Source organism: Rhipicephalus microplus, chromosome 1 (genome assembly GCF_043290135.1).
Source record: "Rhipicephalus microplus isolate Deutch F79 chromosome 1, USDA_Rmic, whole genome shotgun sequence".
NCBI classification, from domain to species: Eukaryota; Metazoa; Arthropoda; class Arachnida; order Ixodida; family Ixodidae; genus Rhipicephalus; species Rhipicephalus microplus.
In genome coordinates this window covers 166,841,093-166,864,871 of record NC_134700.1, presented here as the reverse complement: position 1 = coordinate 166,864,871, position 23,779 = coordinate 166,841,093, and the positions used below count along the sequence as shown (strand labels likewise).

General features: G+C 42.5%; 1 protein-coding gene and 1 long non-coding RNA gene across 2 annotated transcripts in view; both read left to right on the top strand.

Moving 5' to 3' along the window:
• Window positions 1–23,779, top strand: part of LOC142802427 (intraflagellar transport protein 81 homolog) — a 44,661-nt gene that overhangs the window by 11,513 nt on the left and 9,369 nt on the right. Inside the window, exons 10-12 of the mRNA XM_075887592.1 lie at window positions 59–208; window positions 3,665–3,883; window positions 4,546–4,632. Coding sequence (XP_075743707.1) covers window positions 59–208; window positions 3,665–3,883; window positions 4,546–4,632 — 456 coding nt within the window. The remainder of the gene's footprint in view (window positions 1–58; window positions 209–3,664; window positions 3,884–4,545; window positions 4,633–23,779) is intronic.
• LOC142802416 (uncharacterized) lies at window positions 11,977–23,547 on the top strand. The gene is made up of 3 exons (XR_012893945.1): window positions 11,977–15,287; window positions 18,845–19,054; window positions 23,233–23,547. It is a non-coding gene; the product is annotated as an uncharacterized LOC142802416 (long non-coding RNA).

Sequence of the window (23,779 nt, the reverse complement as noted above, 5' to 3'; positions counted from 1 at the left end):
AGCCGCGAAGCTCTCGGTGCCCATGCATTAACATGCCCATCTGCTCACCGCGCTGCAGTTTAAGAAGTATGTGAACGCTCTGCGCGGCAAGAGCAGCCAGTACAAGCAACAACGCCAGGAGCTGGCCGAGCTGAGGGCCGAGACCGGTGTGCTGGCCAGGACGCAGGAGATACTCACGCACAAGGAGCGCGACCTCAGGCAGAGTCTGGTGAGTGCGCGAAACTTGCGCGACACCATGACGTCACTTGAGTGCATCTCATTTGACAGCATGCAAGGTTTATGACGTGGCCGGCTAAGTTAAGGAAACTTACTCCCAGTACCGAGGCTTCATTCCAGATTGGCCCTGGAAGCACTGCCGTAAAGACATATCACTCGTCTCGCATGAGTTCGCGCCCAAGTTCGAGTTCCGATACCGACTGAAAACACGCCAGATTTTTTTTGCTGTTGTATTGTTCCCTTGCCAGCTTTGATATCATTCAATCATCTGAAAATGCGTCATATATATATATATATATATATATATATATATATATATATATATATATATATATATATATATATATATATATATATATATGAGGGAAAGAAGTGTATACCTAAGGGCTCGTTTTTCCGTGGTTTAACACAATATTAATGAAATCTAACAGACAGTAATGCCAAGGAAAATACAGGGGAAGTTATTAGTACCAATGGATTGTAAATAAGGAGAAAGAAGAAAGAAAAGTGGATGAAAAAATAACCAGCCGTGAGCATGAATCGAACCTACGACCTTCTAATAACGCGTTCGAAGCTCAAACCACTGAGCTACCACAGCGGCCTTCGTCCACCCACTTTTTTGGGTTTATATGTGAATTTAGAAGTAGGAGTGGCAGTCAGCGCCATCTATAAGCCACGCGACGAGTGTGAAAACACCCTTTTATGCGCATGTTTGGCGTCACGTAGCACGTGAACTTTTATTATGAGCGGGCAGCTGAATAATAGTCCCTCGTATACAACCTAACGACACCAAGTCTGCCAGTACGAGACCCTCGTTCAATGAAATAAGGGAAAGAAGTGTATACCTAAGGGCTCGTTTTCCGTGCTTTAACACAATATTAATGAAATCTAACAGACAGTAATGCCAAGGAATGTACAGGGAAAGTTATTAGAACCAATGGAATGAAAATAAGAAGAAAGAAGAAAGAAAAGTGGATGAAAAAATAACCAGCTGTGAGCAGGAATCGAACCTACGACCTTCTAATAACGCGTTCGATGCTCTAACCACTGAGCTACCACAGCGGCCTTCATACATCCACTTTTTTGGGTTTATATGTGAATTTAGAAGTAGGAGTGACAGTCATATATATATATATATATATATATAGAGAGAGAGAGAGAGAGAGAGAGATGGGAGAGGGAGGGGGGAGAGGGGGGGAGAGAGAGAGCACATCGTCAAGCCGTATAGACGATTGTGTTGTATAATGAACTGTGATGACAGTTTCTTGGGCGTCAAAATTCTTCCTGACGGGACACCAAACCTTGAGTTTTGTTCCATGCCACCGAACTAGAAAGGTTCGAAATTTCTTGGTTCTCCCAATCACACGGCTTTGTAGAACTTCTCACAACGAGCGCAATTGAGCACATGTTTCGACAGTTTCGATCTGTTAAACAAAACTAAGATTTCTTTTTTCATGCCACTGAACCGGCAAGACTCGCAGGTACTTGAGTCTCCGTTCAGAGCAATTTTTTTTCCAGCTTCTAATAACCACGGCAGTTTTGTGCGTGGCTTGGTTTTTATCCTGAACGTGACAATGGCTGTTCTTCGCCGAATTCCTTCGCAGCGGGAAAAATGCGACAGAATGTTTAGCTATTTGATCGATCGAGTTCGTGCAAACATTTCTAGACACTAGACAAAGTTTGCGTCTTCGAGTCGAAATTCCACTTTCCCGTGTGCGCGCGTGTGTGTATGTATGTATGTGCGTGCATGCAGTTTTACACCAGTGTCGTTTGGCCCTACAATAAAGCTACGGGGAGGATATTTATTGGAAGCGAAGCTCCTTAGGCCCACACTTCGTTGTCGCCATCAAAGCTCTGTGCGACGGGCAAGCGCGCCGAGTAAAACACAGGAGCGCGCTCCTGTTGTTTGCTGCGCCACGCTGCGCCACGCGCGCCGCACACTCACTCGCTCAGTCGTTCCCGCCATCGAGCGCAGCAGACGCTCTCCCCATCCGCTCCCCACTCTACCACTTTCATGAAAGCCAGCAGTGAGATCAGGCGCATTCTCGTCTGCATCCCATTAAAGACGGTAGAAATTTGTTGGGGTACTTCGACGCAAAAATTTTGGTCTGCCTGTCTGTACGTTTGTCTGTTTGTCCGTCGTAACAATGCCCCTAACAGCCCCCAACAACATTTCAAACGGCCAACCCCATCCGCAGCGACCACCAATATTGCTCAAGCTTCAGCGCTCATACTTGTGTGATTGTAAATTAAAAGCAATTATTGCGCATATCTAAGGCACTATAACAACACGTCAGTATTTTGTATCTGTGTCTTTATACCAGAAAAGGCATACATGAGTAATTCTAAGAACCGTAGCGTTTATCTCGCTGCGCTGACAATGCAACGCTATGCTCAAAAAGGCACGTGTTTCCAACGCTTTGCTAAGGTGGTGGCACCTGCCCGTCACTTTGTGTTGTACACCTTATCGCCTCCGAGACGGGCGCGCACGTACGCCTTTCTTTGTTTTCGAAGATAACTGCCAGATAGCGCTCGTGTCTAACGAGCCTCGATGCGCTCGTTCGCCTTCGCTGCACGAATCGAGGCACTCTAACGCAGTGCCTTCAGAATACAATTAACCCATTTTCTCACGCAGAACATCAAATAAACTTTTTGTTCACTGTCTCCGGACGCAAGACTACCATCCTTCGGCGACATTCGCAGTGAAACATGCAGATATGTGACCAATATTTTTTAAGGAGTTTCGCTCATTGGTGTATTCGTACACGGAACTGCAGTTTTTGATTATTTATGCTTATTTATTTGATTTTTATACGCGAATACACAAGGACATAAAGAAAAGAGGGAAATTGAGAGCAAACCGGCAACTGCCACGAACACAAGGAAACAAAGTATGTATGTGTATATATGAAACGTCACTGCTATTATAAACTTCTCTGGCAGCTTTCTTTTACATATTATCTGCTTTACCCGTATACTCCACCACACACGCTGACAAGATACGACTACGAAAAGATGCAAAGAGAAAAATCTCAACACTACTATTATTTAGCTTTAGCAAGCGTTGACTCGGGTGAAACTGCTACTCTATGCTACTCAAAGACAGTTCTGTGCCGCATGAAACAATTCCGTGTTATGACCCCCGAAGAAACTTGCGCATTCGTCGTTCATTGGGTGGATTCGTCAGCTGCCTATTGAACAGGTAGTGTACATGTCAGCAACTTCTTTGTAACCCCATAGAGTTAACATGGTTGTTTGGGCGAGTTCGCACGACATCATTCACATAAAAAACAGCGGCAATAACGAGGGACAAGAGAAATACGGAGACAGACAGTGGCACTGTCTGCCGCTGTCTGTCTCCTTCTTTCTCTTGTCCCTTGTTATTGGCGCTGTTTTTTATGTGACCCATAGAGTGGCCCCGCTAACCGCAGCGGGCGTGTTTTCGCAGGAGGCGCTCGAAGAAAAGCACGGTGTTCGCGGCTACCACCGGTTACAGGGAACCCTGGAAAGCTTGTCCGGCAACAAGGCCGCGCTCGACGAGACAAAGATGGCGACGCTGGAAGACATGTCCACCATGGTGACCAGCCTCAACAAGCGAATTGCCGAAAGGAAGGGTCGCCTGGCGCCGGCCATAAAGGACCTCAGGCCACTTAGAAAAACCTACCAGGTAGATTTCCTTTAGCCCAAACCAGCGCGTCCTCTGGAGGCACTGCCCACACACATTCACAACGAAGGCTTTCTGCGGGCAGACGTGATTCCCCTGCCAGCGGTGGCGATTATGTGTGACCTCCCAGAAATGGACTGCGGAGGTCGCGACGTCAGCGAGCGTCATCCTTCGTGTTTATAGTCCCAAGAGGAGGCGCTCCTCCTCTCGGTTGAAAACTTTTATACTGGCAGCGTGTCAGTGTGCCTTTATGTTACATGTAAAGTGTGCGAAGTTTGAACAGTACTAACCGTGAAGCATTAGACAGTAGGACGCACTTTACACAGATAAACTGCACAAATTCGGGATTTCAGCATCGAAAATACACATGATGCGCCTCACACGAAACAAATGATATGTCCATTCTGGACTTCGGGATCATATGCTTGGAAATCGTACAAGCCTTGACGTAGTTGGATCTTTACAGCTGTATCAGCAGTTGCCTACACTGTCCATCTGTGAACATGTCACCCGTGACATACCCTTGTGCGGAGGTCACATCGAAACAAAGGAAAATGAAAACTCTATGAAGTGAAAGCATAGTTAACTATGATGGCCCATCGCAGCACCACCTGCGTATACTTCATTTTAACGCTACGCGTCCTCGGTTCACATATTTTGCGCAGGACGTGACAATGGAGTACGAGAAAAAGAAAGCAGCCTACGACACATGCGCAGCAGGCTTGGAAAGCACGCTGACAAGTCTAGAGCAGGTACGTTAACTTTTTCTATAATTACTTCGAAACAAAATCCACGGAGTTTTCGCTCAACCATGAGTGACGCTGAAAGGGTGTCTATTAGACTCGCTGTGCGCGCTCTCGTTGACAAAGACCTGAGGAGCTAACAACGGATATTTGCCTGACAGGACGTCTGAAAGCGCACAGAGACGCAAAAATAGTGGCGGGATGTGGCTCTTTAATCGGTGCCGCCACGGGATTAGATAGGACTCCAACTAAGCACTCACCACCTGGTGGCCGCGCCTGGAAATGGCATTAACAGAACATGGCCTTCAAGATGGGGGATCTCAGAGGCTATGAACAGAGTCAACTTTGAAAGGGCATGTGTTACCACGTTGCACGCGTTGACACGCGGCCGCATTTAGTTCCTTTATTTTCATCACGCCACATACGCAAGCCCCCTCCCCCTCCCCTCCCCCCCAAAAAAGGAAAGCGATATCCAAATACCATGTAAGTGTGCCGCAATGCGTGACATCGCGGTGGAAAGATGGCAACGTATCGCTCCATCATTTCCCGAAGGATGCAGACGACGCGTGACGGAGAACGACGCAAATAAGAAGCGCAATGAAAACAAGGCGACGGGCACTGCGGTAGTTTGTTCTAATCAATTCGCTCACGACGGCTTAATTCTTATCGATTAGTACACGATTATTTAGCGTGTGCGCATTCTTATCCCATCAGTATTCAGGCTTCTCTAAGCACGGAATATATCTTCGGTTATATAAGCAAGGACTTTAGATAATTTGTTGCGTTACGTGTGTGACTATTTTTCGCATATTCTTGTTTTCTGTGCAAGGCGCACTACTACTTTCTCTCACATTAAGCTGCTGTACTTCTCCCCCACACCCCACTTCGAACCGTTCTTTTATTTCGAATATGTGTGTATACACGCCCATAAAAGTGCATGCGTAGCGTGCGTGTATGTATATTCGTGCGTGTATATATTGTCACATTCCTTCAAGTTTTGTTATCGCCCGTTACACTGCTAGTAATTCTCAGCGCAAATCCGCGCTGTTGTAGAAGCTTTGAGGACTGCAGTATTTTATTAAGAATACACGGACTACGCGGACATTGCAGATTATTCTGTAAATCCCAGCTGCGGCGGCTGCGTTTTCGATGGAGGCGAAAATGCTGTAGGCCCGTGTGCTCAGATTTGAGTGCGTGCACGTTGAAGAGTCCCAGGTGGTCGATATTTCCGGAGCCCTCCACTACGGCGTCTTTCATAATCACATGTTGGTTTTGGGACATTAAACCCCACATATCAATCAGCAGGTTATTTCGGAAAGTATATGGCTGTTAGTGATAACGCTGGAATATTCGACGGCGCATACATAAATGCCGACGCGCTTTACCACTTGTGAGCTGATCAACGGCCAGCGCTGTTCGCCGCTTCAGTGCCAATGTGTATCGCTATAATCTGACTTTCCGTTCACCGGCTACAGGTTCAGCCAAATAAACAATTTCATCTTCGACCTACAGTCTGCTCCCTTCATCGACGTCATGACCACGTGACAATATCATGTCCGTACTTTCGTAGTGTGCGTAATGTGCGTGCATATATACAGGAACAGGAGCAAATGACATTCAAATCAACTACGACAACGCCTGCAAACACCTCCAGTCCTTGCGCACTTCGACCAGGACGCCCCTATACAGTACTTCACACTGACGCCAGCAATGTAGGTCTAGGTGCCGTTCTGGTGCAGTGGCAAGACGGCTGGTAGTGGTTGTAAGGAAGAGAAAAAAAGGCAGCTAATTTCTGTCTGCCTTCAGGCGACATGGCGCAGTGCCTTAAGACGGCTGTGAAAGAGTAATAGCCCACGCCGGCAGAACTCTCTCTCGCACAGAGGAGAACTACTCGACTACCGAGAAGGAGTGTCTCACCGTGGTGTGGGCGGTCATTAAATTTCGTCCATATTTGCACAGCCGCTCCTTCAAGGTTATTAGCGATCATCACTCTTTGAGCTGGCTCACCAACCTTAAAGATCCATCTGACCATTTGGCGCGCTGGAGCCTAAGACTTCAAGAGTTTGACATGACCATCATCTATAAATCTGGGAAGAGGCACACCGACGCCGACTGTCTCTCACGGTCGCCAATGGAAACTGTCGCTCCTGATGACGAAAACATCGACGCGGCATTCTTAGGAGTTCTCAACACGGCCACTATTGCACGAGAGCAGCGCAGTGACCCTGAGCTGTTACCACTCATCGAATATTTAGAAGGACGACGTAAAGACGTGCCGCGCTTATTTGCTAGAGGACTGCCATCTTTTTCCCTGCGAAACGATGGCCTCTATAAAAAAAACTTCTCGCTAACCCACACTTGCTTGTCGTTCATGCCTCTCTTCGAAAAGAAATTGTGGAAGCGTGCCATGATAAAGCAACTTCTGGTCATCTAGACTACTCACGAACATTGTGCCGACTACGATGCAAGTATCACTGGCCAAAGTTACCTGCTGCTGTTAATCATCATGAGCGAACTTGCACCAACTGCCAAAGACGCAAAGCGCCTCCCAGCAAGCAAGCCGGTCTTTTACATCCAGTCGAAGCAGCAGAAAAGCCGTTCACCCATATCGGAATAGATTTCCTGGGTCCCTTTTTAACTTCCACAACAGGGAACAGACGGATTATTGTGGCCACCGATTACCTCTCCCGTTATGCGGAGACTAAAGCTATGCAGCGCGGCACAGCAGCAGAAGCCGCTCAGTTCTTCATAGAAAGCATCGTCCTTCGGCATGGCGCTCCTACAGCAGTGATCACAGACAGAGGACTTGCCTTCACCGCAGAGCTTTTGGAGTCGGTTCTCAGACTCAGGGGTACAGCTCACCGGAGAACAACTGCATACCATCCGCAGACAAACGGACTGACGAAGCGCCTTAATAGGACCCTGTACGTTGACACGGAACATAAAAACTGGGATCCGATATTGCCGTATACGTGGCCTTTGTCTATAATACCACTCGACAAAAAACCACTGGAATGACACCATACAGTCTGACCTATGGTCACGAAGTCACGACAGCGTTGGACGCCATGATGCCGCATGAGTGTGACGACATCCATGTAGACACCGAAGAATTCACTCAGCGCACCGAGGAAGCCAGACAACTCGCGCGTGTGCACATCTGTCATCAACAGCATCAAGATGCACAACATTACGACCCCCGACACAAGTTCATTAGCTACACACCAGGCGACAAGGTCTGGGTGTGGATTCCGATAAGTCGACGTGGACTGTCTGAAAAACTGCTAACACGGTACTTTGGCCCATACAGCACGACCCGACGCTTAAGCGACGTGAACTACGAAGTTTCTCGACACTGATTGTAGTTCTAAGCGCCAAAAAACATTTACCCGAAGTCGTGCGTATGAAAACATATTTATCGAGTTAATTAGCTCCCGGTTACCGTTTTGGTACGAACACATCATACGCCTGGTAGAGCACCTAAAGTGCCAACCAGTGGCACGCGTATGCACGCGCCTACGCGTCAAAAGCGTCTAGTCGCGCCTGTGGAGGAAAAGGGCGCGCAACTACTGGCACGCGTCGACCGTGTTGACGCCCACGCGTCCAAGGCCGATGCACAATGTTGCTTGATCTTTTGGCTTAGAACTGTCCAAGTTCAGCACAGAACGGCACGTTCTCAACTGGAGCGGGAATGTATTTTTTAGAGGATATGAGAACACGTTAACAACTTGATAGTGCTTCAACCACCACAGTTTAGACTATTTTAGAAGTAATTGACAATTCAGTGCCCAAAGTAACTACAGTGGTATGCACCAGAAATCAACATCGGTGCGTGCGCCGCTCCCGCGAATGAACATTCGCGTCTAGCATACTGTACGTCTATCATAGGCGTGTGCAGGGTTCTCCTTAAGAGGGGGGGGGCAAAAGTTTGTCCCAGTGCCCCTCCCTAGGACTGACTTAGCACCCCCTCCCTATTATGTTAATATATGGAATTGACATTGAGCTCCCCCCCCCCTCTCTGCGGTGAATGAGGCGTGGCTGCCCTCCTGATCAGGTTTACAAACCACCGGGTTTCTATACCTGCACTACCAAAGTTACTAACAATATCTTGCATATGCTGGTACCTTCAGTATATTTACCAACATATTTTATATCAGTCAACTTAATAATCATGCCTGCAACTTCATGATCTGACAGATTTAAGTCAGTCATAAGACTACAATTGAGGCCAGAGTAGCAGGCTTTCGGCTGATGTGCGTGTTCGAAATATCTTCTAATGCAACAAAGCACACATGGTTCTTATTGATACAACTGATATTGGCCATAAGATAGGAACCAAATACTGCGTAGAATGCCTTCGGACATTTTCCATAGTCGAAATGTGCTCTAATGCAACTAACTGTGCCTGACACTTCATGAGGTGACAGATATCCCTACTGAAACGTTCCGTATGAAATCTTACGGAAAATATATGGACTCCGTAACATTTCCTTATGCTACATACGGAAAAAATATGGAGTTTTATGGAAATATACGGAAGTTGTATGGCATTTACGGAAAGCTTCTTATGGAGTATAAGGAAGGATAAGGAAAATGTATGGCGTATACGGAATGCTTTTTATGGAGTATACGGAAGGATAAGGAAAATGTATGGCACATATGGAAAGCTTTTTATGGAGTATATGGAAGGATAAGGAAAGATAAGGAAACTTATGGAGCATACGGAGAGTTCATCGTGGAAGGATAAGGAAAGTGTATGGAGTGTACAGAAGCTTTCATAAGGAAAATGCAGAATGTAAGGTCTTACGGAAATATACAGATTTTGTAAGGTGCTTACGAAAATGTGCAATAGTGTATGAAAGGCACGTGGATTGTTGCAAAAATGTTGAAACTCTAAAGTTGTTGTCACATCTTAAGCAGGAAATCCGAGCTCTATAAAGTTATAAATGAATGCACAGTGACATATATAGTACAAAAGAATAACGCAGCCTAGTCTGTGTTGTCAGTCACCACTGTTCGCCCTTTTCCAGAATGAATAACACTTCTGCAGATGACCAGGTGCTAAAGTCTGTCACACGGAAAATGTGTGATTCACAAGGAATGACAATAACTGTCATTTTACTTGCATGCTGTCACACGAAAACAAATCAAGCAAAAAAAGCATAACTTCAAGGGCTCGTTTTTTGGTAGAAACAATAGTAATGAGAACTAAATTTAATGTGAATGAACTTGTCAATATTAATGAAACTGTTCTCATTAACATTGGCAAAGAGAAATGTCATTTTAAAATATCGGCCATGAGCTTAGCTCTCCTGAGCACCGACAAAAGAAATGAAAATCTATGAAAACTAATTGCATGTAGCCTAAAAATAATTTTTATTGATAGTATATGCTCCTACAATATAAATACAGCTATACACAACTTGCCACAGCTTCACGACAGAAACGAGGTAGGGGCAGAGGAAGTGGTCAGAAAAATAATTAAGTATGAGAGCACAACTGATATGTACAAACACATAATGGTGCTTATCACTGATGCACGGATGGTCGTGTATAGAGCTGGGTCGTTTTGAAATTGTCAAAAGCATTGTTTCAGACCACCATGCAGATTACGCTTCAATTGTAGTGCTACATAAGACACAACTTATGGGCCAGCTTTAATGAATAAGAAGATTATAGGTTAAACAAATGCTTTAATATATATCATATCATGGCTGCATGGACGCATACAAGCTATGTAAAGTGCAATAAAGTGAGGACGCATGAGCTTCTCTAGATGCTTCAACTGTGCTGCAAAGAAATTTAACCAATGTCTGTGTGTGCAACATTGTCTATTTTAAACTATCTATATGTATACATAAAATTCCTACTGCGAGTTAAGCTACGTAGCACTCCATAACTCTTCCTTTTATTAAGGGCAATTTTTCAAACAATCAACATTATTCATTTTCTGTCTGATGACTTCGTGCCCGCAATTCTTGGTTTGGCTCGATCACAATTGTGCAGCCCTTATTTTGGAGGAATCAATAAACATCAACCAAAATATCTTTTTGGAACTGCTTCTCGGTGATATTGCCTTCCTTCAACTGCCACAGCTTGAGATGAGTCATATAGCAAGTCTCGCGCATACTTAGGGCCTACCCTTGAAGAAACTGGTCCGGCTGTGAGATGCTCAGTTTTTTTCTGAAATAAATTTTTTGGTTTGAGTTTTCTCACTTCTCGAGTCCCTTCACAATCAATCAGACCCATTGTTCCCCTTAGTCCTTAATTTTGATATATTATGAAATAAATAAAAAAATTAATAATGAAAATAAAAATCATAATAACTGTTGCGCAAAAAACACAGTCCCACATACGTACTTGAACGCAATATTGCTTTTATTTTGTTTTAGAACCTAAGGCATTAGAAAAGATAGCAGTACAAAAAAACGTTGAAAAAAAAACAAAAAAAAATTTAACTTGGCGGGACTCGAACCTGCGCCACTTAGTTGTGCTCGCGTACGTGAACTGAGTGCGTTAGCTTGCTGAGCTATTCGCGCTGAACGTAAGTTTGGGGTTTAAGTTATGTATATAAATTTGCTTTTTACACGCTATGTGTTGGTATATTTATGTACGATATGCGATCGTATCTATTGTTGTGTGCATATGTTTTGGGATTGTATATACGTCACATGCTTTTCGCATGTCTTTCAACTATAGATTGCTGCACCGCCGCGGATGAAAACAAGTATTTTTACACCCACACACAAGCTTGAGCAGTTGAAGGTTGTTTCGCGGGGCTCTCTTGCGATTGAGTCGGCCACCACAGGGAATTAGAGTGATACGCCATTAATCCCTGCATCTAGCTGTATTCCACTTAGTAGCTCTATCGCTTGATGACAAATCGAGCGCGGGGCGCGACGCTATTGCGCACGACCATGCCTCGCGTAGCGGCGACATCAGCTGATTGCGCCGGCCGGCTTGCTTCGATTTGCTTCAGAGCAAAGAAATGTCATACCTTGAACGATTGCGTACTGCACTATGTCAAAATGTTACTGCTTTGTAGCCATCCTATGATTCATTGAGAATTGATAACTCTGATATCACTACTGTAGAGCTTTGCGTCGGCGACACGCACCGAACGTGAAACCGCACTACGTCTGTCGTAGAAGCAGTACGAGGCTGTCGTCTGCTAGAAAAAAAACAAAACAAAGACCTGCGAAAATATTCATAAGTTGTAACTTGTTTTTTGAATAACCGTTCATCACTTTTAAAGTTATTTTGCCAGATAACATACACTTTTTTTTTCAGTTTATAGCAGCGACAGATGTTTTTTTTTTATTTTTCTCACACAGCTATCCAAGTCAAATCCATTCACAGCTAAAGCCACATAATGTTTGTCTTCTTTGTTTCTGTGAGCATGCCGTTTCGGTGCGTGTCTCATGTGTTCGCGATGCTACACACGAGAGCACGAAATGTTAAATTTACGCAAGGAAGCGCCGTTCCTCGTTCGTGTGATGTGCTAAGATTGCGCCCTATTCCCGCGGTTGTTCGAGTGCGGATCAAGTGCGAGTCGTCCAAGGAATCGGTGGGTTGGGCGGGCGCTCGAAGGACTCCGAGGTGACGGCTGACGCCTGTGGTCGCTTCCCTCAGGACAGTGTGAAAGAAACTAAAGGTAAGGGGGACACTTTTTTATGTAGACCAAGTATGCCACTCAATGCAAGTGTGTGTTGCTGCACTCGAACCAGGCGTCGCGAAACGGCAACCTTACGCGCCTTTGCGAGTGCGGTTGCCGATTCGCTTTGACAACGCTAACGCCAGCAGAGCCATGGCGCATCGGCGCGGCCTTACTGGAGCTAATTCGAGACAACTGCGGCAACGTGCATGTGTATTGTGATCGATTTTTTCATATGTGCAATGTAGTGAGGAAGACGCACACGGCGCTTGCTACGTTGTTGGTTAAACGAAGCCTGCAGTGCCATTTCATGCAAAGCAGCATTTTGTTTACGTTCGCGGGCGATACAATTTGTAACTTGGCTCGATTCACCTAGCCAACCGCCTAAGTGGGTTGATTAGCATACGTTCACGGTAGAGCGTTATTATGCCCCTAAACAGTGGCGTGTGCTTGTTGAAAGATATAATGTGTGTGCCTAGTGTAGAGAGAGAGAGAGAGAGAGAGGTGTTCGTGCAATCTGCATGTGTACCTGAAAGACGCCTTTGCTTGTAACTAATAATGTACCGGCCAGCACCTACATTGTACGCCTGACTTTGAAGAAAACTTGCATGCACAATGTGAGATTTTGTAATCTGTCAGAGTTGCTTTTTATGAAATAATACACTGCCAGCATGTTCAAGATATGTTTCGCTGCTGTGTGGCAGGGGTGCGGTTATCACGCTGTTGTGTAGTTGCTGATGCAAGCACTTATAGTTTTGATGCGTTAATATTTCTCATCTAACTCATCAGGTGTTTGGCTGTTTCAGCACAAACAAGGCAAAGAGAGAAGGAAGACGGGTAATGACAGGACCAGTGCCGACTTTTGTTTGCAGGAGAATACCCATGTTGGTGTATTTATTGTGACAGCCTTTCTGTGTTGCTTTTTTGCCCAATTTATGCAACAACAAAGTTGTCAGCAATATGAGAGAGAACACTGAAATTAGCTTTTAAAGATCATGGTGACTAAATGCCTAGTAACTCACAGCACAAAGTAACAACAAAAGACATCAGTATGATCAATGTGGATGAGTACAGTCTTGCATCTAAAAAATATATTGTGCAAAATGTTGCCTAAGTAAGAAACCTCTCTATGTTTGCAAATAGTGTGACGTCACTTCGAGCACTGTGCCAGCCATTCCCTCCCTCTGTGCAAGGGCTGGTTGGCAAGGAAGTTGTTTGTGATGTTCCTGATAGACCACCGAGATGTATGCGATTCTAAGCCTGTAGCCTAATATATACGTAATCTTTTGTGCAGTTACATCGCTGCATCTGACACCTACAACTTATTTGCATATTTACATTGCTCCCTTAGGACCTAACACACAAACTTGTTGTTTGCATTGTCACTTCATGAATATCGAGCGGTAAAGGTACTGAGTATATGTGAAACAAGAATCTCTGCTTATTACATGAAGAAATATGAGGCCTTCAATAAAACGAGTTATACCTTTATTGAGCTTGCGTACTCGTCGGGGCGATTCATGCATGCAGCTTCAGCAAATGGTATCTTCCAGCCCGGTGACCTTGCAGTTTTTTTCTGCACACAGCGCAAGCACCGAGATGTACCCACTTGCAGATGGTCACGTCAAGTGCATATTTACCTTGACTAAAATGTTGAATCAAGTTTTTTCATCGACCGGTCCCTGCCATGAGTGCTAGTCTTCGTAAACAAGACACATTGTTATTGACACTGCACACACCACACTCAGTATTCTCAGTTGAACCGATATTCTCAATACCTTTCAATGCACACTACATGCCGCAATCAACAGTGCACATTTTTGAAGACTATGCCGCTGTTGCTCGCACAGGCCACCACGTGTGTTCACTTCTTCAAGATAAACAGACAGCGTGGCAAATATTTTACCACACAGTTTACCACACAGCTGGATGTTTGCTGACACATACTACAGCTAATGTCGACATTGTAACGTGAAGTGTAAGCTTTGAAAAATTAAAACTTGCCCCAAACACCGCACGACTGTACCGGGCTGAGCCACCAGCGGGAGTGTTTTTCCAGCCACACCTTTTACATGTGCCAGTGACATCATGCTGTGACGTACCTCGGTAGGGGCCTATCGCTGCATACTTTATGTGAATGAGGGTCCTGTTAGTGAAAGCAGGCATTGTTGATTTCGTAACTTGTTCATGCCCAACTGGACCTTCATTTGCACAAGTTGTCTGACTGATATTCAGGCGAACTTTTGTGTAATTAATTATACAGTTGGCAGTCTGTGCTTGCCCCATACTGTTGTTACTGGTGTTTCTTGTTGTTACTTTGCACTGCTCATTACTACTCACCTACACAAACTAGCCTATCTTGCCGCTGTTTTGGACAAGATGCAGCAGGCAAGTGCGATAGTGTTCATAACTTTAAATTCTCGAGCAAAATTGATCGTTTCATATTCAGTTAGTTGCATTCATATCAGTACATTATAAGAAATCATTGATTAAACATGAATCCGTGTTCCTTTACATAATGCTCACAACTTTTATGTCAAATTGAATGGTGTTTATAAAAAACATGGGTTTTAGCTAAACTTCATGCTCTTTTCTCGAAGAGCTGACAAAACGCTATTGCATGCTTACTTGCCATGAATTGGACTGTGTTCTAAATACATTGCAATTCTTCACCGGACTGCCAGCACACTTCACATTGGGGGAACATTTAATAACCATGGATTGATTAATTAAGAACGGAAAGAAAGAAGCCCCAGGCCGGGATACTTGATATTGGCATCTGTTTTGCTACCCAGCGCATTATCATGCAAACTTCCTATAGAGTGGTTATGCGTCTTGCATGTGTGTCTGTAAACCAAGAACTTTGGGTAGAACTATATTTATCTTACGAATGGTTGCAGGACTGTGGAGGCTGTAGGGCTGCTTAGGAATGGTGGAATCCCTGGACATGTGTTCAACCTTGCTGCATCAGCTCCTTGGTGTTTTCACGGCATCTTTACAGATGTGTTGGGTGAGTAAAGCAAGCAGGTTTCAACACAAGGAAAAGTATAATATGGCAGCACCTCTTGTGTGTGCCTTACATCCCAAGTATATCAAATATTTATCTTGCCTTGTGGCCTGTAATTTTTAAAGAGACACTTCTTTTTGCTTTATATTTGAGTCTTGATGCTTCGACAGCAATGTATTTGTGTTTGAAAGCAAGTGTTCTTGAACAAATAACTGATCTCAATAATGACAAAACACCCTTCATACTTGGTCCTTAGCATAAGCTAGCACTTATCTGTAGCAGATTCAATTATTCATTTTTGCTGGGATGATAATGGGCAAGTAGCAAAGGCAACTTCAGATTGGAGTGGTCGGTGACGTCTGTTTAGGCTCTGCCATATTGCTTTGCAATCAGAGTTACTTGTGGCCACATATACAATGAAGCCACATAACGTGCATTCTAAATGAGATTACCATATCACATTTCACTGCATCTTAGTATGTGCCAAACAAATGCAGATATCATTAGCTTGCCACTATAAAGGGATCCTAAACCAACACAAGGTTGAAATTTAGTCGTGGTGTTGCAGCTGTGTATGACTCTACAATGGATACATAGCCGTGATAATTTGTCTATATGTGGTCGCAATAGTAATGTTACACACATTGTACGATACAAAAGAGGTCGTCGCTTATTTCGCTTTTTTTCGCTATGCTTCTTTCTTGTCTCTTCTTGCCATGTGCTCCTCCTCACTGTACAAGGAGCAAGAGCAGTGGGCATACAAACACGTATTTAAAAAAAAATGTTGTAAGGTGAGCACTGAGAAGCTAAACACTTCCAAAAGGCTCAAAGAGGTAAAGGTATTGTTTCTTGCTACTTTTTGGGCACCCATAGCTAGTTGTGCTGCTGCAGTTAAAAAATAAGTGAAATGTTAAAAATTAATTGGAGATGGTTTGGCACCCATAATTGCAGTTACATACAGAACTAGGTTTCAATGCGTAAGCAAAATCTGTTTACTGTAAATCAATCCTAATGATATCTGAAATTCAGGAAATATTCACAGAAAAGCTCAGGAAAAGACTAAGTGGTTGCCCCTTGAATGTGAAGGAGATACCCTTCTTCTAAAAGGTCAATAGACAGTCTAGTAGTCTCGATATTACATGCACTATAAAATATTCTGGTGTGGTGCTTTTCATGCATAATATAATGAGAGGGGTTTTTAATAGAACTGTTGTCACTTTGCCCTGCATTGCTGAAATTGTTCACATAGTTATAATACATGAATCACTTTATGCCTTTTGATTTTATGCAAATGGTTTGCTTACCCAGTCGGTTTAACTTGACCTGGATAAAATCATCAATGCTCTAAAATTTTTTTTACTATACAGCAGGTTTATTTTTAAAATACGCAACCATTGATGTGAACGCAGTTGATGGCGTGCTTGATTAATCCTTCACGATCACCACTCTAACTACACCTGCTACAGTGCATAGTTTGACAAAAGTAATGGTACTTAACGTTACTGGCAGCATACACTTTTATGTCTCAAAATAGGTTAAAAAGCCTGGTAAAATTGTGTGTACGTTTTTTTTTCTCGCTCCAACTAAATATTCGGGTCTACTCAAAGTAGCTTCCACTCTTTTAAGTTCCTCAAACTTTTAGGTGTTCAAAAGAAGTATCAATGCCATATACTTGCTTTGTCAGCCTACTCACCACTCTAATAATGAGAATTACCCGACAACATTACTCAGGAAAATATAGGGATGTTATAAAAAGTAATGTCAATTCAATTGTCAAAAAATGTCGACCCATTAGTAACTTGCCGCCAAGTTACGTTTTCGTTCACTTTTCTTTTCACAATTTTGTTAAAGTTATTTTTGATAACATCACCTATAGTTTGTTTGGCATCATTGTCTGCTAGTTCTCATTATAATGTGTTCAACAAAGACAACAAACCCTTAAATTTATAGTTCTTTCCTTTACTCATGAATCTGAAACAGTGAATCTCAGTAATCTTAGCGGTGTGTGACTTGTTTTTTTTTTTTTGATCAGTTATGCATGTATTCAAGTACATGCATTTAGGTGGGAGGGCGAACTATTGCCTCCTCCTGTGACTAGCAGATTTTCTGAAAACGGACAGATGCATAGTGCTGCCAAAGAAGTATAGGGATATTGGAAGTAATCGTAACGTAATTGCAATCGTAATGTAATTGCCAGTAGGCAAAAAAAAGGTGTCCCACACTCGCCATAATGGTAACAGGCAGCGCTGACTGACTCTTCCATGTATAAATGCACATATATACCGTACAAAATGGAAGAGGGATAGCCGCCATGGTAGCTCAGTTGATAGAGCATCGGACATGTTATTCGAAGTTCGCAGGCTCGGTCCCTGTACAGGGCAGGTTATCTTTTTTTTTTTTCCTGCCCCGCCACGGTGGTCTAGTGGCTAAGGTACTTGGCTGCTAATCCGCAGGTCGTGGGTTCGAATCCGGCTGTGGCGGCTGCATTTCCGATGGAGGCGGAAATGTTGTAGGCCCGTGTACTCAGATTTGGGTGCACGTTAAAGAACCCCAGGTGGTCAAAATTTCCGGAGCCCTCCACTACGGCGTCTCTCATAATCATATGGTGGTTTTGGGACGTTAAACCCCACAAATCAATCAATATCTTTTTTTCCTTCTACTTTTCTTTCTTCACAATTACAACACTTCTATTCTTCTTGAAGATTTTCTGGTGTAAAAAAGGTACCTTATAATCTGAAGAGGCAAACAGAATGTGCCAGTGTACGAGTTAGCTCTTGTAGTGGTTACAAATAAGATATGTTTTGAAGAATAAATCATTCTGCCACTTGCCTAAAGAATGGCTACAGGACATGGCGCTGGATGCACTTTGTTATTTTTGAATTAAGCTATCTTGTATTCTATTTTTATAAATTACATGGGATACACATAACGGTATCACACACTTTAACGCCACAAAGATTATACAGTGAACAATGTTATAAATGCGAAATTGCATAAGGATAAGGTGAAAACTGCACCCTCAACGAGAATGTACAGAAAGCACAGGGTGCAGGCGTCATTCCTTCTGCCCGTGCTTTTCAAGTGCGAGCTGTTTTCACCTCGTTCTGACCAACTAACTAGATTGAGATGTGTTGTTATAGTGCAAGAGGATGCTCCACGGGAAACTAGGTTTGTCTCAAAGTCTGTGTGTGTCTTTCAACCTATATGGTGCCCGGTTCAAGAGTTCATGCAGACCAGATCGTGTAAAACAGGACCGTGTAAAATGGACCGTGTAAATAAAATAAAATGGACCATGTAAATAAACAGGATCGTGTAAAGTGTCGTTTTCGTGTGCAACTGTAGTTGTGGTTGTGCTGAATGACCTTTCTTTATATACACTACATAACAAACTTGCTTCTTTAGAGTCGAGTGCATCTTCGGATCGATTGTAAATGTTTGCATATGCGAGGCCTTAAGTTTTATAAGAAATTCCTCAGTGTGCCACGAGGAAATGTGTGTTCAGCGAAAATTTGTATATCATTATATACAACTCTTAAAGCCTCGTCTACAACTTTATACAGGTTGACCTTGAGCAGAAAACGAGGAGCGGCAGCAGCCCCCAGAAAAGAGCAAGCACCCTCCACGCTCCCGAAGCTCTCTTCAACAGGAACAGCAAGGTCACTGTGTGGCATTCAAAACCATTGCAAGGAGTGCCTTATCAGTACACTGTGCTGCTCTTTCATCGCAGAAGACGAAGTTGACCACTCCAGAGGAACTTCACGCTGTGTATTGTGAGTGCTTCAGTGGTTTTGTTTTTGTCCAGCCAGCAGTTAAGAAATCATGTGTCAGATTCAGCCAGGATGGCTAGAGGGAGTCGGGCAGGCATGTTTGGACATTTGTCTAGCCAAGTAGTGCCAATTTTCGCACTGGTCCTGTTGGAGTTACTGCCAGAATGACAGAAGCTACGTCACCTCTCTAAATGTACAGATGTGTCGGGGAAGATTAGCTGCATTAGGTTTTTCTATAACTTATAGCTGCCAACATTCTTCATTATACAGGAGTTTTGTTCCTCACTTATGGGTGTAAAGCCCTCTACAGAAAAAATGCAACACGTCTACTTCCAGAAGACTCCAAGGCCCTACTTGTAGGTTTTTTCGGCTTATCATAAGCACCTCGTTTGGGGTACATGAACATTTTATAAACATGTACAGCGAAAATTTTGGGTGGCTGGTCATTTTGTCGTTATCTTGTTCCTCGCAGTATTCTTAAGCATGTTGTGCATTACGTTGTCAATCTGGTTCATGTGCATAGAAGACATTACGAAGTTTCAGGCTACAGTATAAAAAGCCTGGAAGCAAGCTATCAATAATTTTTTAACAGAGTTGCTTAATCTGATACATGATACATCACTAAACTTTCGTGCGTATTCATCAATGTAAGCTCGTCTTAGTGTTATCCAAAATGAAGATGTGAGTCGACAGATGGAAACATCTAGTGGGGTAATCAGGGTGAACAGTAAAAGTGCTTCAGACAGGCTGGCCAATGTTGCGATAGGAGGACCAATTTTTAGAAGTCACCTTGTCATCCTTGGCGTGTTAGTTTAAATGGGGTCAGTAATGACATCATCTATTGGTATAGGCGTGTGTGCCTGTTGGAAATGTTTGTCTGAAAAAAAAAAAACCTATAACGCAGAAGAGTGCAGCCCTTGCTTCTTTTCAAGTTAGGTTGCGCTGATACAAAGTGTTCTCCTGTTGGAGGTTGGGGGTAAGGGAAGCAAAAAAAAGATAAATGATAGAAAAGAAGAAAAAAGTAGAAAGAAAAGGGGAATGCAAAGTAAAAGTAGTGCTACACTGCTCCTACTTTGCATCCCCCTTTTCTTCTTTTTTTTTCCCTTGTTTTATTTTTTCACCTTTTTTGTTACATTTGCATTGTCCCATCTAGTGCATGAATCAATGACACATGGCTTTTCTATAGCAAAGATGCCTATGTGGTGTTGGATTGAACAGTGCATTGTACTTCATTTAGTTAATTACAGACTGATCAGTCTTGCAATAAGTGCTTCCTGTCTATCACCACACATGATCAATTGAAAAGTTTGTGCTTGGCTCTTAGTATGCTGGTATATAGCTTGTGTCTTGGACTACTCAAAATGAATGTTATTTTGCTGCTGTGTATGGTAATGAATTTATCCAACATGAAAATATCTTGCCTTGTGAACTTTGTCGGACCTGCCTTTCTTTTTCTTTCCTATGCAGGCATTGTATGTGAGGGAGGCAGTAACAGAGAGGTGATAGCTTGAGCTTCGGAAGAATAAATGCTGGCAGTGAGGCAATTACGCATCAAACATCCCAGCCATTTTGCCAACCGTCCTAAATGTGTTTTGAAAAAAAAAATATATTGTGCTCGTTTACTGTACTTTTCTGAAAACAGCAAAATGCTAAAGTATATCGCAGAGAACAAAATATTAGGCCACGTTGGTGCCTTCTGGACTTCCCAGGATGTCGTCTGGGTGTTGTTTGTAAAAAGTAAAGTGTTTCAAAAATACTGCCTCTTCTACACCAAATTTGGTCTTGGTATTAAGTAAACGTGCTTGTGTGTAGTGCATGAAGCTCAGTAATATTAGTGCAATTTTTTCGCCACATCAAAAGCAAGGAAGCAGTTCTCTTTATATGGCAAGTTATATGATTACACTTTGTCTTAAAGTAGAAATGAATTTTTGAAGTTTTCTTATGATGGCTGTTTTCTGCATTTGATGTACGACAGCTTCCGTTCCGAAGTTCCCCATGGCCCTCAATAGGAGACTTCAAAAATCATTTTCCTCATTTAAACAAAATTTGTAATGATAACACTTGCCATGTAACAAGAACTGTTTATTTGCTTTCAACTTACATATAAAAGTAATTTTCAATTAGACAAACACACAGCTCAAATTGCATCTCAATGTGGACAAAAACGATTATTTAGTGATATTTGTAATCTGGACCTAATATTTTTTCTAATCTGGACCTATATTTTTTTTCGTAAAATATAACTTCTGTGCAGTGAGTATTTGTGGCTCAAATATACAAAATGCAGTATTGCCATACAAGAAATGCAAACGATAAACAGTTTGGCGGAATTCTTCAAAGCCTATGTAGCAGAAAAATTGCACTAATGTTACTTGACTTCAAATAGTTTAAGAAGCATTTTTACTTAATATGTAGATCAAATTTGATGTGGCAAGAAAAAGCGGTACTTTGAAATTTTTCTCACAAATAACACCCGCACGACATTCTGCGAAATTCTGAAGGTACCCACGTGACCACTACTCTTTTCTCTTCAAAACATTTCTGCAAATAACTATTTTCACAAGAGTAAATTACCATCATTTTTTAAACTATACATCTGTGATGGTCGCCAGGCAGTATGGGTTGTATATTTGGTGTAGAATAGCCCAGTGCAAAAAACAACAAATGGCTGAGCATCCTTTAATGCTCGGGCAATTTCGAAAGCATTTGTTTGTTAGCAGCAATTCAGTTAAGCCCTTGTCTTTATGCTTAGGCCCAGAAACAAAACACAAGTAACTAAAGTAGTCCTAAGAGTCATGTAGTCTCACTGTTCCAAGGCTTGTGGAGCCTAATTTAGTGCAAGCTTCACCATTTTTTTAAAATTCAGATTCAACCAACAGGTTTTGGAGGCACAGTGCATTTTCAGCTAACTTGTTTCACACCAGTTACCTAGATAAAAAGCGGAAAGTAGAGGTAAAAATACCATTTGAAAGGCATTGTAGGTAATAACAAAAAGGACTGCTTTCTTTTTTTGTGTGGTGCTTTGCCTGAACGCTGTGCTTTTTGTGGTATAGGTATAGTTCATTGTCTAGTGAACATAGGCCTTAAAAACTAACATTAGCCATGTTGAGGTCGATTTCTTGGTTATAGTCATAGGAGACATATAAATAATTATGACTTCAAGTTTGATTGTTCTTTTGAAGATTTTTTCCTTGCATAATGATATTTGAAAGTCTTAGTCAATTTCGTTATAAGAAAACGCGATGTCATAATAGGGTCATTTTTTGTAGAGTCGTTCAGTTCTACCTTACCTTTTACATTCCAATTAGAGCAGTTATTTTCAATATCGGTATTGAAAATGGAATGAGCATGCTGTATGTAGTAAGGTGTAAGCACTTACAGATAGCACATGCAACCAACTTTTCTGTTGGCAGTTTATTTCTGTTATTCTTGATTTATAAGTGGGGTTTCACGTCCGAAAACCACTATATAATATATGAGAGACGCCGTAGTAGAGGGCACTGGAAACTTCGACCACTTGGGGTTCTTTAACACCACCCAAATCTGAGCACTTGTGCCTACAGCATTTCTGCCTCCATCGGAAATGGAGCCGGGGTTTGATACTGCGACATGCGGGTCAGCAGCCGAATTACTGTTACTCTTGCTCCCCTATATGTGTGCAGTTCGGTTATAGTTATCTGGCTTGCACAGATTTTTAATGGCACCTGCCTGGTCCTGCTTGCTTTCATGGTGATTTTAACCTTCATAAGTTGCTTAGGTTTAACTCTCAAAATTGTTCAAGATGCCAATTTTGTGCACAAACTGTATAGTATAAAGGCAGCAGATGTACATGCACACACTATTAAATGAACACTGAGAGCTTTCACTTGCAGTTCCTAAAGTTTTACTGTGCAGGAAGCATTTAAATCATAATTTCATAAGGACATAATAATCGATTATCTCTGCCATTGAAAATCGTGACAACATAGTTATTTTCACTGTGATAAGCATGCTGTTTTTTTTTTGATGTGGCAGAACTAATTTATACACTCATTCCTTCTATTATTCACATATGCATAACATGAAGGATTGTGTGCCTTAAATTTTAAGTTTCATTCTGTGTGTTATATTTCTTGTGTATGTAAACTATTGTGCTAACATGTGTCTCTGACATTATTTGTGCCAATTATTTTCATTTCCAGGTGCCTATGAAGGACACAAGTTCTATCGCAGTGACCTTCGAAATTTACAGTGGTGCCGGAGCCTCAAGCAGCATTTCGCCGATCTCCACAAGGCATTCATGAGATAAACACAGCGCCACACTTTCACAGTGCTATGATTATTATTTATGTTTAAACATTTCGTTCTAAAATTGCTGTTACATTGTGCCACCATCCTGTGGCTTAGGTGGAGCTCGTGAAATTGCGGTGCAGTCACCTCATTTGTGTACGATCAAACTGCAATGTCACTATTCACAGCTGGAGCATACAGACAAATAAAAAAACATATTGATTGTAGCAGGGCTGATGTGTATAATAATGCTTCTCTATTGATAATAATAACTTTATAAGTTCTTTAAGTCTTGCATAGAACACTGCAATAATGTGTTGCAATGTAACCACCATTTATGATCACTAGCATGTTAATTTAGTAGTTTTGTAATGTATTTTATTTAAAAGGTAATTTTGCTTCGGCATCACAATTAGTAAGATGCCGATGATTCAATCCCTCATCATGCACATTTAAGAA